Source organism: Symphalangus syndactylus, chromosome 8 (assembly GCF_028878055.3).
Source record: "Symphalangus syndactylus isolate Jambi chromosome 8, NHGRI_mSymSyn1-v2.1_pri, whole genome shotgun sequence".
In the NCBI taxonomy this organism is placed as follows: domain Eukaryota; kingdom Metazoa; phylum Chordata; class Mammalia; order Primates; family Hylobatidae; genus Symphalangus; species Symphalangus syndactylus.
In genome coordinates this window covers 129335178-129350835 of record NC_072430.2, presented here as the reverse complement: position 1 = coordinate 129350835, position 15658 = coordinate 129335178, and the positions used below count along the sequence as shown (strand labels likewise).

Here is a 15658-nt window from a genome sequence, read left to right as displayed (position 1 = left end):
ACAATTCTAAGGGGCACAGTACAGATAATTATTGAGTATGTAAACTCCTGAGTCACATTGCCTGCATTTAGTATCCCTGACCTAGGCCAAGTGTCTTCAAGTTTCTATGCCCATTTCCTTTGCTGTAAAATGGCTGTAAAATGCTGTAAAATGCCTATCTCGTTTATGAGTAAATTTTCTCAAAAAGAAAATCGCAGGAAGGAAACTCTCCTACAAAAGAAATACTCACATATAGGGTCAATGATCCGTTGCAGAGATACTGTGGAACAGATCTGAACATCCAGTAGGTGGTGAGATTGGATGACCTTTCCAATCCCATTTTGCTCCATAATCCATATTTCTACAACCTACTTCTAGAGCCTCTGGAGTGGCATATGTTTATTGAAATTCATTTAAATACAAATATAAATAGTATATGAAAATGCCCTCATCATTTTTATATACTGACTTTTTAGTGAACCTAAAATTCAAACATACGAAATAAATTTGTATGAATAAAAAAGGAGTAATACTTTCTCCAATCATTCCTTCCATCTAAACAGCCTTGAATCAATCAACAAATATGTATTAGGATGGGCAAAAACACACACACACACACATATACACGCGCACATGCAGAGAAAACAAAAATGAATGTGAAAGAAAATCTATCCCCGTAAAAAGTTTTCTAATTATTTTCATCGTATTGCAAAAGATCATTTATGTTTAAACATTAATTGAATTTCCAAACAGATATTGCTATCAGGGCATATGCTATTTAAGATTTGTACTTTTCATTTCCCCACAAAGAAACCTCTTCAGGAAATAGGTAACAAAAGCTGTAATTGTCACATGTCTCTCTCATTCAAGATTAATGTTTAGCCTGTGTCTTCTTACATTCCCAAAATACCCCTGGCAGCCTTTGCCCAGGCAAACATCCTAGAAGTAAATAATAGCAAAATGCTTGTAAGATAGAAACTTACTGAGGAGTGGTAATATCTGTGCTTCCTTGGCCTATCTTCAGGGATTTAGGTATTAATTACCAACATCATATTTAAATAATATCCCTGCAGTTCATATGACCCCTTGTGATCAATGTTACCCTTCCTTAATAAGTGTCAAAATTAATAATTTAGCAAAAAATGCAGAACTATGGCACATTAGACAGAGAAGACATGGCATAATTCTTCTATGTCCATTTTGATGCACTTGTGACAGCTGGTGATCCTGAGATACATTTGATCCCAGAAGTGGCAACAGAGAAAAGACTGAGTGGCTGTTGTGATGGTAAGTTCATGATGGAAACAAGAAACTGTTCCTCACTGGAAATTTGTGGAGTGTTCTCTTCTCCTCCCACACAAAGCAATATTCTAGAACTGTGGATTGACATGAAATGAAAGATTGAAAGAAAATCTCTGTTTTGAAAAACAAAACCCAGAATGAATACTTCATGGAAGATCTTTTACCTCCCTTGACAGCCTAACCCCCCAGGTGCTGAAAGATGGAGCAGAGAAGAGTGACAGCTATTGTTCAGAAAGGTTTATGAGCAGGATCAGCCAGACCCACTGAGTAGATTGTGTTTTGGGCTCATGAGGAAAAGTCCACCTGTCTCTCCCGAAGAAGCCAACTAGAGTGACATGAGAAGAGACAATGGAAGCTAATATCCAGCTCTTGAGAGTTATCCAGGAAATGCGGGCAGAGATCCACAAACTGGAGAAAGAGAATCAAGCCCTCCGGATGAGATCCACTGCAAGTAGTCAGAGAACCTCAGGCTCAGGGGGAGAATCAGGAGACGAAAGGGAGGAGGAAGCGCCAGGACAATCTCCAGCAACCCTTCAGGGTGCCGTTTCCACTGATGCAGCACCAGCAGTGCAGGAACACCAAGGTACCCAAACATTCTGAGCCCTTGTGGGCTGTGCCCATTTTGCAAATATCGTGAAATAGTTAAGTGTATTGTGCTGATCAGATAACTGTATAGTTTGGTAATAACGGTGGTGGGTTTCATCCCTTTCCTCCTAGTAGATTACCTTTGAATCCCTAGAGAAAAATGGCTTTAGCATCTTCAAGCAACATATTATAGCAACACTAAAATTACTTCCATATTTGCTGGGAAAGATAAGAGAGACAGGTTTGTGGAAATCAGTCACACTAGGAACAATGTGGTCTTTTTCCTCTTTAACTTCAGCCATTTAAATGCTGCATAATAGAACATTGAATGTGTGTATGTCAAATGGCACGCACACTTATAAAGCTGGAACAGTACTGCACACCAGATAAGGAAATGGATGTCAAAGTCAACAAATATGGGTGCCAATTGACCACTTCAGCCACTTGACTCTAAGCCAGTGATTAGACCTCTTTAATCTTTGTTTTCTTCATCTAGAAGTGTTATAGTACCTATTTCACAAGGTTGTGAGGATTAACTACAGTAACATGAACTAAATGCTTAGTATTGCACCTGGCCAAGGCACAACAAATGGCAGATACTATTTCCTATCCATGTTTTACTGATAACTTTATTGTCCTGTATGAATGAATGCTGCACATAATTCAGCCTGCTATACAGATTGAAGACTTCAAGATACAGAGTCAATGTTTGATATATTGTAAAAATCAAATCTCTCACCTTTTATGAGAAATATTTTGACTGTGAAGATACACATGGGGTCAGAAATCAGCAGAGTGAGAAATACACTCTACATTAAAATCGTCAATACCTGCCTACACACAACATATTCAAATAAAATAATTCATACACATAATTAAATACTCAAAACTCTTAAAATCATCTGTCAAAAGCTTCAGGCACTGCCAATTAGAAGCACTTTGGGAAGCCAAGGTGGACGGGTGATGAGGTCAAGAGATTGAGACCTTCCTGGCCAACATGGTGAAACCCTGTCTCTACTAAAAATACAAAAATTAGTCAGGTGTGGTGGTGCACACCTGTAATCTCAGCTACTGGGGAGGCTGAGGCAGGAGAATCACTTGAACCTAGGAGGAGGAGGTTGTAGTGAGCTGAGATCGTGCCACTGCACTCCAGCCTGGCAACAGAGTGAGACTCCATCTCAAAAAGAAAAAAAGAAAAAAAAAAGAAGCTCTGAACAGCTTGACAATGGAACAGGTCATATTTGCCAGTTGGTTCTTGCAGTTAGAGATGTGTCTCTCTAATGAGACCCTATATTTGAAAGCTGAAAACAGATTCTGATCCAGGTCTTTTTCCCTTTTCATAAGTACAACTCTGGATTGAGTAACTGTCTACTGGTTATTTAATAAAACTGTGAAAGAGTAACCTATAGGAGGTTAGACATTCTCCTGCTGGAAAAAAAAAAAAAGGATGTGGACATTTGTAATATTTGTTTAGTTGAGGGTTTCTCAACTTCTGTACTACTGACATTTGAGACTGAATAATTACTGTGGAGGTCATCTCGAGCATGGTGGGGTGTTTAGCAGCTTCCCTGGCCTCTAACCACTAGATGCTGGAGTACTCACGCTTCCCCTTCCAGTTATGACCATCAATAATGTCTCCAGGCATTGCCAAATGTTGCCTTGGGAACTAAATCGCACCCGATCCACCATTGAAAACCACTGCCTTGCTCCAAAAATAAACAACAATCCTTCAAGTCTATTCTCTGTGGGACTTATCCTAACAGAAAAGTAAGTTGCGTCTTAGAACTAACTGTCCTATTTTAAAACATGTATTAACACTGCTCAAAGAACAGAGTATTGCCCTTTAAATTCTCAGGGTCTAAACATCATCAAGCTTAGAGGAGGTTAGAACATATTCATAAGAGTTAAATGCACAATTGATATCATACTGCTTCAGCATATGGGTGGTAATTCCCAATAAGAATGTTAGCATTAACTTTGAAAAGGATTGGTGAGGCCAAGCATGGTGGCTCATGCCTGTAATCCCAGCGCTTTGGGAGGCAAAGGCAGGAGGATCACTTGAGGACAGGAGTTCGAGATCAGCCTAGGCATCATAGTGAGACCGCCATCTCTACAAACAAAAGAAAAGAAAAGAAAAGAAAAGAAAAGAAAAGAAAAGAAAAGAAAAGAAAAGGATTAGCCAGGAAAAAATTAGCCAGGCGTGATGGCGTACATCTATAGACTGAGCTACTTGAGAGCTTCAGAAGCTGAGATGGGAGGATTCCTTGAGCCCAGAAGTTTGAGGCTGCAGTGAGCTAAGGGTGCACCACGTACTCCAGCCTGGGTGACAGAGTGAGACCTTGTCTCAAAAAAAAAAAAAAAAAAAAAAAGTACTGGTGAAAAATATTTGATAAAATTGTAGGAAACCTTGCTTATTGCACAAATAAAACACAGAAAGAAATGTGATTTAGATTTGCACTTGGGAGTCCAGTTAGTTACTTTAAATGATGTTTATCTGTTTCTTAAATGTTATGTGCTATTATAATAGCAAGTAATATAAGTAGGAAGATCATTGTCCTGAGCATGAAGACACCTGGGTTGTATTCCTAGTTGTTTTGTAACAGTTGTTCAACATTGGGCAAGTCACATAAACTTTCTGATCTTAGCATCCTCATGTAAAAATAAGTGGATTGGGCTAAATGTCTTCCAAGTCCTATTCCAACCGCAAAATCCTGTGATTCTATGAATGTAGAGTGATGTAGAGCTTTTTATGATCACTCTCCTCATCTGTAAAATGGAGGTAATGATGGGATCTACCTCACAGGGCTGTTGAGAGGAGTAAAGATAGTGTAAGTAAGACTCAATGGAAATTACTAAGTAATAGTTGTCATAATATCATTGGACATGTCAGAAAAATATTATTATTTGACTTGAGCATAAGTTTTATCAGTAGTTTTAATAGTAATTGCCAATGTCCATTGAAATTCATACTTACAATTAATTGAATCATAGAAATCTGTTACTAGAAAGGAACGTTAGAGGACAGGCACAGTGGCTCACTCCTGAAATCTCAGCACTTTGGGAGGCCAAGGTGGGTGGATCACGAGGTCAGGAGATGGAGACCATCCTGGCCAACATGGTGAAACCCCGTCTCTACTAAAAATACAAAAATTAGCTGGGCGTGGTGGCACGTGCCTGTAGTCCTAGCTACTCGGGAGGTTGATGCAGGAGAACCGCTTGAACCCGGGAGGCAGAAGTTGCAGTAAGCCAAGATTGCACCACTGCACTCTGGCCTAGGCAACAGTGCAAGTTTCCGTCAAAAAGGAAGGAAGGGAGGAAGGGAGGGAGGGAAGAGATCATCCAGTAGAAATTTCCTTATTTACAGTTAAGAATATAAGCTTCATAGAAATTATATCATCCAACTTCTCCAATCCTTTTTTGGAAACAAAAATACATAAACGTATTCTTTCAGAAAGAATAATGTGAAATCAGAAATATGAGTCTCACTTTAAGAAAGGGAACAATTAAAGAGGACCTGGAAGTGGATCACTTAGAACTAAAAGTTCCTCCATGTGTTCCTTGGTATGTGTGGTGAGATAAAGTGAAGCTCTCTGTGAGTGGAGAACCCTACTTCCCCTGAAGTCACCCCAGGACGCAGAGCTACGCTACAGCCCAGACACAGCTGTGTGGTGATAAAATATACTGAGAATGCAGAGTGTCTGCTCGGAATGAATCCTTGCTGGATAAATGCTCATGGAAACATCTGTAATAGTGCATAAATATTTGGTAGATATGAAATCTAGCCAGTGCTTTCAGAGATGTTTCCCGGCCCCTCTTGCCCTGTGGAACCTTGAAGCAATTTGCCACAGTAAAGATACAAGAAACAACTCTTTACAGCATTGCTGGACCTCTGATTCTCTGTTCACATCCTTTGCTGGCAAATAAACTGCATTTGGCTGTGATCTTCGGAACTGTTCTAATGAGCCTGTGATGCTGTGTTGAGTATCTTTTTTCTTTTGTTAATAAGAAACTGAAGGACACAGACCCTTTGTGACCCATGGAGATGAACAATGAGCCTATATGCTAATGACTCCCAAATTTACTGTAGGTCCCAAGTAAAAACAAATGTAACTTTGCTATCATCAGCATAATTTCCTGTTGTGTTTTCCTACAATTCAGTATCAGGGGATTGTTTTATAATCCTTCTAAACAAAAACATGTATGTTTGTAAGTAGTCACAGATCTGTTTTTAGATAATTATGGAAGTTACATATCACGACCAAGGGGAGCATTTAAAGATAATTTATGAATAATATTTGCAGTTAATCGCTTCAAACAGATTTGAACTTAAACTCTCCCCAGACTTCTCCTACAATTCAGTCTTCTGTTCTACAAAAGCCGAAACAGCCTCCACCTTTTGAAATAACCATAATGATTTTCTGTCTGCTTTTTCCAGAAGCGATCAGCAAACATAAATAAAAAATAATTGTGCTTCTGGCACTCGCAAAGCCTACCCATAATGCAGTGGTTTTTTACGCTTTCATGCTCATTCATGGCAATGCTGCAGTGAGAAGAATGAAGATTCCACAATCACTCATAAAGTGCTCCAGAAAATGAAAACCAACCCATGAGATCAGTGTTGTAAGCCACATGGACAACACTGGACATGCAAGTAGATGTTGGATAATCACCAGACCTCCAAGTAGAGGTTAAACGACCGGTTCCAGATCACAGAGTTAATGCAGTGTAAGAGCTGGCATTCAGACGTACCAAGAGCCTCTAAAATAAAGCCCTTTTAATCAACATGTTTTCATTATTAAAAAACAACAACAACAGGGCAGATTTGATTTACCTCAAGGGAAGAGTTTATTGGGAGACACTATGAACAGTGAATTGGAAGCCCCTGGAAACTAAAGCCACAAATCTCTCCATCTCTTTCAGGGTCTCTCCAATTTCCCACACCATGCATCTTTGCTCTTTGCTATGTGTCTCCTTTGCGTTCATCTCTCACTCAATAGACATCCTCCTAATGACTGTCCCAACTAAGGCCAAGACATGCAATCATAGGCCAGTTAGCAACAACCTGTTAAATTCCTGTGGCCATTCAGGTGATCAGACACTGTGGATAAGCCTGTTCTTCTAGAATCAGGAGTAACAAGGCCATCAAGAATTGGCATGTCTGGGAGATTCATGTTCTCCCAATTTTAAGGTCATTTTTTATTATCTATGTATGTCGAGCCCCTGTTCTAATGCTGTATTCTCAGAAAGGTCTTCCCTGGCCACACAACTGAAATAGCCTCCGAACACCTTCCTGCATCTGTCTCTATCCCCTTGTCCTCATCAGCCTTATTTGCCTTCCTAGAATGTATTACTATGTGAATTCTATCATATATTGTTTGTTTACTGTCTGTCTTCCACATAAGAAGGTGAACTCTGGAATTTTATGTTGTTCTCTACCACATCCCCATCTTTTAAAAAAGATCCTGGCATATGGTTGGCACTCAATTAATATTAGTAAAATAAATCAATGAATGCTTTTTTGTTTGTTTGTTTGATTGTTTGAAACGAAGTTTCCCTCTTGTCACCCACGCTGGAGTGCAGTGGCATGATCTTGGCTCACTGCAACCTCCGCCTCCCAGGTTCAAGCAATTCTCCTGCCTCAACCTCCTGAGTAGCTGGGACTACAGGTGCCTGTCACCTTGCCTGGCTAATTTCTGTGTTTTTAGTAGAGACGGGGTTTCACCATGTTGGCCAGGATGGTCTCCATTGCCTGACCTCATGATCCACCCGCCTCGGCCTCCCAAAGTGCTGGGATTACAGGCGTGAGCCACCATGCCTGGCCAAATGGCTATCTTTTATGCCAAAAAAGTAATGAGAAACAATAGTTCTGTCTAGTTTTTCATTTGTGAGTGTCATTAGGGTAGAATTTTTTTAAGTTGAATTTTGTGTCTTTTGTACAGGCAATGTCATGATTGTTAGACGCTATTCCATTTCATCATCAGTTTGCTCATCTGCTGTAAATGATCCCTGGAAAGCTGGGAAAAGTCACCCAAAAAGCGGAATTCTAGAAGCTCAGGGAACACTTAAGTCACTGGCGTGTGCTCCAATTAAGAAGCAAGACATGGAAGAAAAGGTGTTTGCCACAGATTTTTTCACCAGCAATAGGACCAGCCAAAGAGCTTTTCCTGAGCATGTTTGTGGTTGCAGGTAATGTACAATACACTTCAAGCTGGTGAACAGACCCAAGCTGAGATGGTTACTGAGACATTCCCCTGGATAAGTGAAGTCTTACCTAGTGGAGGAAACAAAACAAATAGCATATAAATAATTTTCATATCACCTATGTCCATTTTGGGAATTTAAAGTAACAAATTTATTTGAGGTTAAATGGCACCCTCTAATAGATGCCTCTAACAACCGGACAACTTAGTATTTGTTTATTCATTAAGCATTAGTGATCATATTCTAAGCCAGGCACTAGTGATACAAAATTCAGCAAAAGTAAGCCATTACATTCAAAACTCTCATTTAGTGACAAAGGCACACAAGTAAACTATCTACTGCAATAAAGTGCATCTCAGGGAGAAGGCACAGTTACTTTAAGAGCTGAACGCAGAACTCCTCTCAGAGAACAGCTGTTCTGGTGGAGGCAGGTGCCTTAGTGGGCTTTAGGGGAAATTGTTTAAAAAAATTATTTAGGCATAACTCATAAGGGCCAAGAGACAAAGAGAAAACCAATTTGCTCTCCAAAATATGTGAATTGGTATTTAGAGAGCTGGAACAGCCTGAGAATGGGAGGGATGTGAGACAACAGTCAAGAAAGCACTTTGGGAGGTTGAGGCAGGCTGGATCACTTGAGGTCAGGAGTTCAAGGCCAGCCTGGCCAAAATGGCAAAACCCTGTCTCTACTAAAAATACAAAAATTAGCCAGGTGTGGTGGCCTGCACCTGTAACCTCAGCTGCTCGGGAGTCTGAGGCAGGAGAATCACTTGAACCCGGGAGGTAGAGGTTGCAGTGAGCCGAGATGGTACCACTGCACTCCAGCCTGGGAGACAGAGTGAGACTCCATTTCAAAAAAAAAAAAAAGAAAGAAAAGAAAAAGAAAAAGAAAAACAAGCCAGGGTCTGTTAGAGGAAACTTGGCCAGTGGCTCCTGAAGTGGTAGGGTCAAGTCCTCTAACACCAAGCCTAATTTATCTGCACAACTGTGCAGGAGCGTGCACTGCCCCCTCTCTCCCACACTCTGCATCCCACCTTCCAACTCCCAGTGAGGCCCTAACTCTTCAGCAAGATCTCTACTTGTCTTTGTCTTGTGTGAGTAGAAGGAGGAAAATCAAGAGGAGGGGAACCTGGGTCTCATGATTATTAGCTTATCACAGGAAAGAGAAAATGCAAAAATATGATTGCTGAGGGACCCAGAGCACCATCAAACTCAGCAGTGGCAGGAAAGCAAATCAAGAGATAACCATTAGCAAGAGGCCTGTAGGAATTCTCATAAATATTGGAAAGGGCACTGGACTTCCCACAGGATGTGGGATACAAAGGTTGAGTCAGCTTTATTTGGATTTCCAAAGACAGGATGAAAATTGTGTTTCCCTTGCAGAAGGTTCTATCATAGGAGCAGGGAGAGTAACTGGAGTCACCAAAGACTACTAGATTTAGGCAAAGAACAATGGAAAGGTCATCCCAAGTAGAACAAAACAGACATGAAGATAGAAGAAGCCATGCCATTGAGAGAAACTAAAAGTAGTAAAATAAATGAGGATGGAAAAGTGAAAAGGATTCATCATTAAAGGCCGTTCGTGGAATGCTAAGGAATATATGCTTTATCGTGAAATTATTGGAAAGCCAGAATAAATGTCTTATGAAAACTTCCAAAATACAGAAATATTCCGAAATTTATGTTACATGCACCAATAGATTCAAAAAGTTTTGTCATATTTGCTTCAGATGTTTTTATATGTAAAAGAAATAAAATGTGGCTGAGTGCGGTGGCTCAACACTGTAATTCCAGCACTTTGGGAGGCTGAGGTGGGCAAATCCCTTGAGGCCAGGAGTTCAAGACCAGCCTGGGCAGCATAGTGAGACCTTGCCTCTAAGAAAGAAGGAAGGAAGGAAGGAAGGAAGGAAGGAAGGAAGGAAGGAAGGAAGGAAGGGAGGGAGGGAAGGATGGAAGGAGAGAGAGAAAGAAAGAAAGTTACCAATAAAGAAAGTCTTATGTAACTTTTCCCTTGTCCTCCCAGGGGCAAATGTCATCATGAGTTTGGTTTTTATCTTTTCAGTCTAGGTTTTTTATACTTTTATTACATTCATTCATTCAATAAATATATCCTGAGGGTGTGCTTCCTGTTGGGCAGGATTCTCTGCCCTGTAGATACAGCAGGAAACCGAACTGTCAAAAACCCCTGCCCATGTGGAGCTTATTTCTTTGCAACATGACAATCAGTAAACATGCAAATACATAAAGTGTATATTATGTTAGACGGTGTTAAGTACCAAAGCAAAAAATAAAGCGAATAAAGAAGGGTTAGAGGAGCATAATGAAATGTTTGATACTATGGCCAAAGAACGCCTTTCCATCTGAGTAAAGAAGGGAGAGAGAGAATGAGTCCTGATCAAGGCTAAAGAGAGAACTCTCTAGGCATTGAGAAGAGCAAATGCAGAAGCCCTGGGTAGGAGCATTACCAGTGTGTTCAAGGATAGTCCAGGAGCCTGGTGTGACAAGTGAGCAAGCTGGTGTGCAGAAGGACAGGTGGGCAGAGAGCCAAGGGTGGCCTTCCACCCGATTCCAGTGACTCTGGATTTATTGTAAATAAATTTGTGTGCATAACGTGCTCTTTTCATTTTGTAAAAAGTTCTTGGGTTGGAAACCCTATTGTGAAAAATTTTAAGAGAACAATATCGAAAACAAGGAGACCAGACTGAAGGCTATAAAATAATCTAGGCAAGAGGGGATCATTTCTTTGCCAAGTGTGCTAATAGTGGGTGTGATTTCTAGATATGCATCAAAGGTGGAGCCAACAAGATTTATTTATAGATCAAATGTGGGATATGGAAACAAGAAATGAACACTCAATCATTGGGTTCCATTGGTCATGTGTCTTCAAAGAAGGAAAACAGAAGAATGGCAGAGATATGTCCTTTTCCTTAAAAAAAAAAAAGTGTGTGTGTATATATAAATATATACACATATACATATATATATACACACATATATACACATATATATACACACATATATATACATATATATATACATATATATATATATATATATCCAGTTCCATAGCAGCACTAAATGTTTATCATAAAAAAAAGTTACAGCCAGGTGTTGGTCGCGGTGGCCCACGCCTGTAATCCCAGCACTTTGGGAGGCTGAGGTGGGCGGATCACCTGAGGTCAGGAGTCCGAGACCAGCCTGACCAACATGGTGAAACCCCATCCCTACTAAAACACAAAAATTAGCCAGGCGTGGTGGTGGGCACCTGTAATCTCAGCTCCTTGGGAGGCTGAGGCAGGAGAATCACTTGAACCTAGGAGGCGGAGTTTGCAGTGAACCAAGATCACGCCATTGCACTCCAGCCTGGCAACAGAGCAAGACTCTGTCTCAAAAAAAAAAAAAAAAAAAAGTTACAGCCAGGCACAGTGGCTCATACCTGCAATCCCAGCACTCTGGGAGGCCAAGGTGAACAGATCACCTGAGGCCAAGAGTTCGAGCCCAGCCTGACCAATATGGTGAAACCCCATCTCTACTAAAAATACAAAACTTAGCCAGGCATGGAAGTGTATGCCTGTAGTCCCAGCTACTTGGGAGGCTGAGACAGAGAATTGCTTGAACCTGGGAGGCAGGGGTTGCAGTGAGCCAAGATTGGGCCGCTGCACTCCAGCCTGAGTGACAGAGTGAGACTCCATCTCAAAAAAAAAAGTTACAAAATATACAGGCAATATACAAAGTAAAAATGTTTAAAAACAAAACTCTTCATAATCCCTGAATAACTACCATTGAGATGGATAGCTTGTGTTCACATATGCTGAAATTATACGGTGTATATATCATGTTTTATTTTTTGCACTTAAACCATTCTCACAGACATACAATGCTGAGAATTATAGTACTATTAGTTTTTCCATTTCAATTTATATTATTTTCTATGATAGTATGGGAACCTAACCAACATTTATGAGGTATTATTTTTCTAAAGTAAAATGTTTTCCAACTTCCAAGCTGCCAGCTAATGAACTATTTAGAATACAACCCATTTCTAATGTAAAAGTTAATTTGAAAGATTGAGCCAATTGCAAGGTTGTATTAAAGGAAGAAAGCCAGTATTGGCTTAAAATCAACAGCTGGATTGGCATGAAATCCACTAGAACTATTGAGTAGGAATTGAGCATTTTTTTTTATTGTAGCCCTTTTTAAATGTGTCTTTTATATTCTCGGGAATTAACTAGTAAAGTAAAATGTCATTATATTATTCCTCTGATTATTTGGGAAATTAATTTCCTTACTAATAGCTTTCAAAGCATTTTACAAATATCTATCAAGAACCAATTTGTTTGCACTGACTTTTGAATCATATCAGACATCATACCCAATTTGCTTGTGAACATTTCCATTATTATACCAAGAAAATATTTTACAAAATAATGCCAATGTCAATATTTCTAAGAATCAAAGCTTTCCAGAAACTAAAGACAGGATTTTAATTTTTTCTTAATTTTGACATAGAAATTCAATCTTTTCTTCCTGTGTTTTAGAAAAACAAATTTCAGTTGACAAGCTTAGGGACAAAGGCCCATATAAACAGTTAAAATTAGAAATGCTATGTTATTCAGTTTACTGATAGGGTAAACCAGATTCATTACAATAAATATATTCTCTCCTTTTCCAAATCCAGAAAGAAGTTTAAGGAGGCAGCTTCCAGAATCAGATGGCCAAAATTCCACCTCCGTCATCATTTACAAACAATGTGGCCTTGGAGAAAGTTACTAGTTTGTCCTGTGTCGCAGTTTATTCTTCTGTGAAAAGGAAATCCTAAAGGCAGATACCTCATAGCTTTTGTGAAGAGTAAATGAGGTGGCTGAGTGACTGCTCACCAAGTGGCAGTGGTTGTTACTATTTTATTGATTCCAGTGCTTGGAAGCACTGGCCTGCCTTCCTCCCAAAAGAGGGTGCAGCTGGACTGGCTGAGAATGGTGGCTCATGCCTGAAATCCCAGCATTTTGGGAGGTCAAGGCGGGCAGATCACTTGAAGTCAAGAGTTCAAGACAAGCCTGGCCAACATGGCGAAAACTCGTCTCTACTAAAAACACAAAAAATTAGCCAGCATGGTGACGTGCACCTGTAATCCCAGCTACCAGGGAGGCTGAGGCAGGAGAATCGCTTGAACCTGGGAAGAGGAGGTTGCACTGAGCTGAGATCATGCCATTGCATTCCAGTCTGGGTGACAGAATGAGACTCTGTCTCAAAAAAAGAAAAGAAAAGAAAAGAAAAAAAGGTGCAGCTGTGTTTTCTGAGACACAGGCCACCAAATGTCATTCAGTGAAATTACTGCCTTATCTACCCTCTTTGTTCCCACAAAAGAGAACAAAAATAAAGAAAAGGCAGTCATTTTAAACACTGTTCTTTAGATTTATTCCTAAGAGCAGTTTCTCCTGGTTAATGTCTACATTCTTTGTAATATTTTAGAGGTAAAAGGAGAAGTAGGCAAAATGAAAAGATATAATCCCTCAGATAACACGGGGCTATTGCTCTTACTCCCTTTACTCTTCAAGCATGATGGGTATTCAGTTAATTCACAGTCAAAAGGAGCAGATTTATCTGGATTATAAAATAATTGCCTCAAGTTTCTGCTTCATTTCATGAGCTGAAGAGATTTGATGCAAGAGACTCTTCGCCTAAGAATGAGATATTCTTCCACTTTGAACATCAAACTAATAATCATTCCTCAGCCATATAGTCTCTCCCTCAATAGTTTTAAGTTTTTGTTTTATCCACACTATTCCTTGAGTTTAATTAAAAGGTCATTCCAATATATATATCCTTACATCATTGTTGAACAACTTAACAAAAAATATCATGATATATTTTTAAGTGAACTTTTAACACTGTAGGTAGTATTTGGTGATTGGGGGGAAAAATCATCAATGTTCTGTATAAAGGCTCACTAAAAAGTCTTTTTCTTCCCTTTATTTTGCTTCCTGTAGGGACAAGACAAAGACAGTCAGTTTCCTGTTACCCATGGACATGTCTTCATATTCCAAAAATTCAAGTTCTTTGAAATATTCACCAAATCAGACCACAAACCAGCTACGTATCATTGCAGAATAGGATATGTGAAGTGATTAAATGTAAGAAACAGTTGATTCTCAAGAGATGGGAGCACCAAGGTCTGGCTGGGTCAGTGTCTTTCCCTATAAAGAAGTCTGGCAAGATGTCCAGTAAGACACACAAAATACTTGATATTGGGTCAATAGACCTGTTTGGTCAAGGACTGGAAGCAATTATTTTTTGTCATTGCTGAGCACTAATGACTGGTATGTGTGCAGTGGCTATTGTAGACTATACAACATGTAATTAAATGTGATTATATGCTAAGTGTTAGTGTCTGTACTATGCCATCAAGAAATGCTTCTGTTCACTTTCCAGATGAAGCTAGAACAAGCTCAGAAAAAAAGTTCTGGTTTTGACTAGTGGCATAAAAGCAACTATCCTTTTGTTTTCTGTGACATAAGTGTGATTCTCCTTTTAGTTCACTGTGTGTTGATATTTCACTGACACTAGCTCATTTGTTCTTTAAGAGCCTGTGTCACAGGTGTGTGAGCTCAAACACAGCAACATCCATAGTGTACACTGTGGACTCAGAGCAACCACGAGCTGGCTAAGGGCAAGCACACTAAACTTGATTGGAAGGAGAGAAAAAATGGCTCTGCTCATCGCTACTCAAGGGATGGAAGTTCTCAGAACTCCCCCAATTCCTGAACTTCTGGTTAACAGAATAGCTCCTCTTCCTGTTTATAGCAATTGAGTTTCTGATACAAATACCCTTCTTAAACAAAGATCCTATTGTATTAGAATATCCAGATTGTTAAAATGCAGATTCCTGGGCCTCACCCCAGACCTACTGGATCGATTGATTGGGGGAGCTGGGGAAGGCAGAAAGAAGAAGTGAAATTCACGTTTTAAATGAGCTTTCCAAGGTGACTTCTGCCATATAGCTGTGCTTGTGATCTACCGTTGTAAATACCAAGAAACATGGTCCAGGGCCCTCCGATCTTGCACCAACTGGAAGCAGTGAAGCAAAGAAAGGATAGAAATGGTTCATACCATTTCTAAGAATAAATTTTAATAGTCACAGGCTTCTAGAAAAGAGAGAAATAAAGCAACCAACACCCTGTGGTAAAAGTCATGTAATAAAATTAAATGCTTCTTTTATTTATGGTATTCATTTAATATTAACAAGATTCCCAACATTATAACTGATATTCAATAGGGCAAGGTTAAAACTGGAGGGGAAAGATACAAATTGGATGTGAAAATACACTCGTCTGGGAATAAAGACACACACTGAGTAGATAATTAAGCTATTACCCATGAGATAGTTGGCATTTTTAGTTTATGCACAATTATATTCTTTGCATATTTATAAAACTGGGAATTTCACCTTAACCTCAGTTAAAAAGAAACATTCCCCAAACAGTAAAACTTTTTTAAAGCAATACATGACAACTATGCAAGTTGTAATGTCTTAACTGGCCAAGCTAATATGACAAATATCCCCAATGCTAAGCTCAATGAGTATGTAACTGGCATT

General features: G+C 39.5%; 1 protein-coding gene across 1 annotated transcript; it reads left to right on the top strand.

Annotated features, from left to right (window-relative positions):
* The first annotated feature begins 1629 nt into the window (after positions 1-1629).
* CCDC195 (coiled-coil domain containing 195) lies at positions 1630-14175 on the top strand. The gene is made up of 3 exons (XM_055287866.1): positions 1630-1864; positions 7806-8052; positions 14052-14175. The coding sequence occupies exons 1-3, from the start codon at positions 1630-1632 to the stop codon at positions 14173-14175; spliced, it is 606 nt and encodes a 201-aa protein (XP_055143841.1).
* Positions 14176-15658: the final 1483 nt, after the last annotated feature.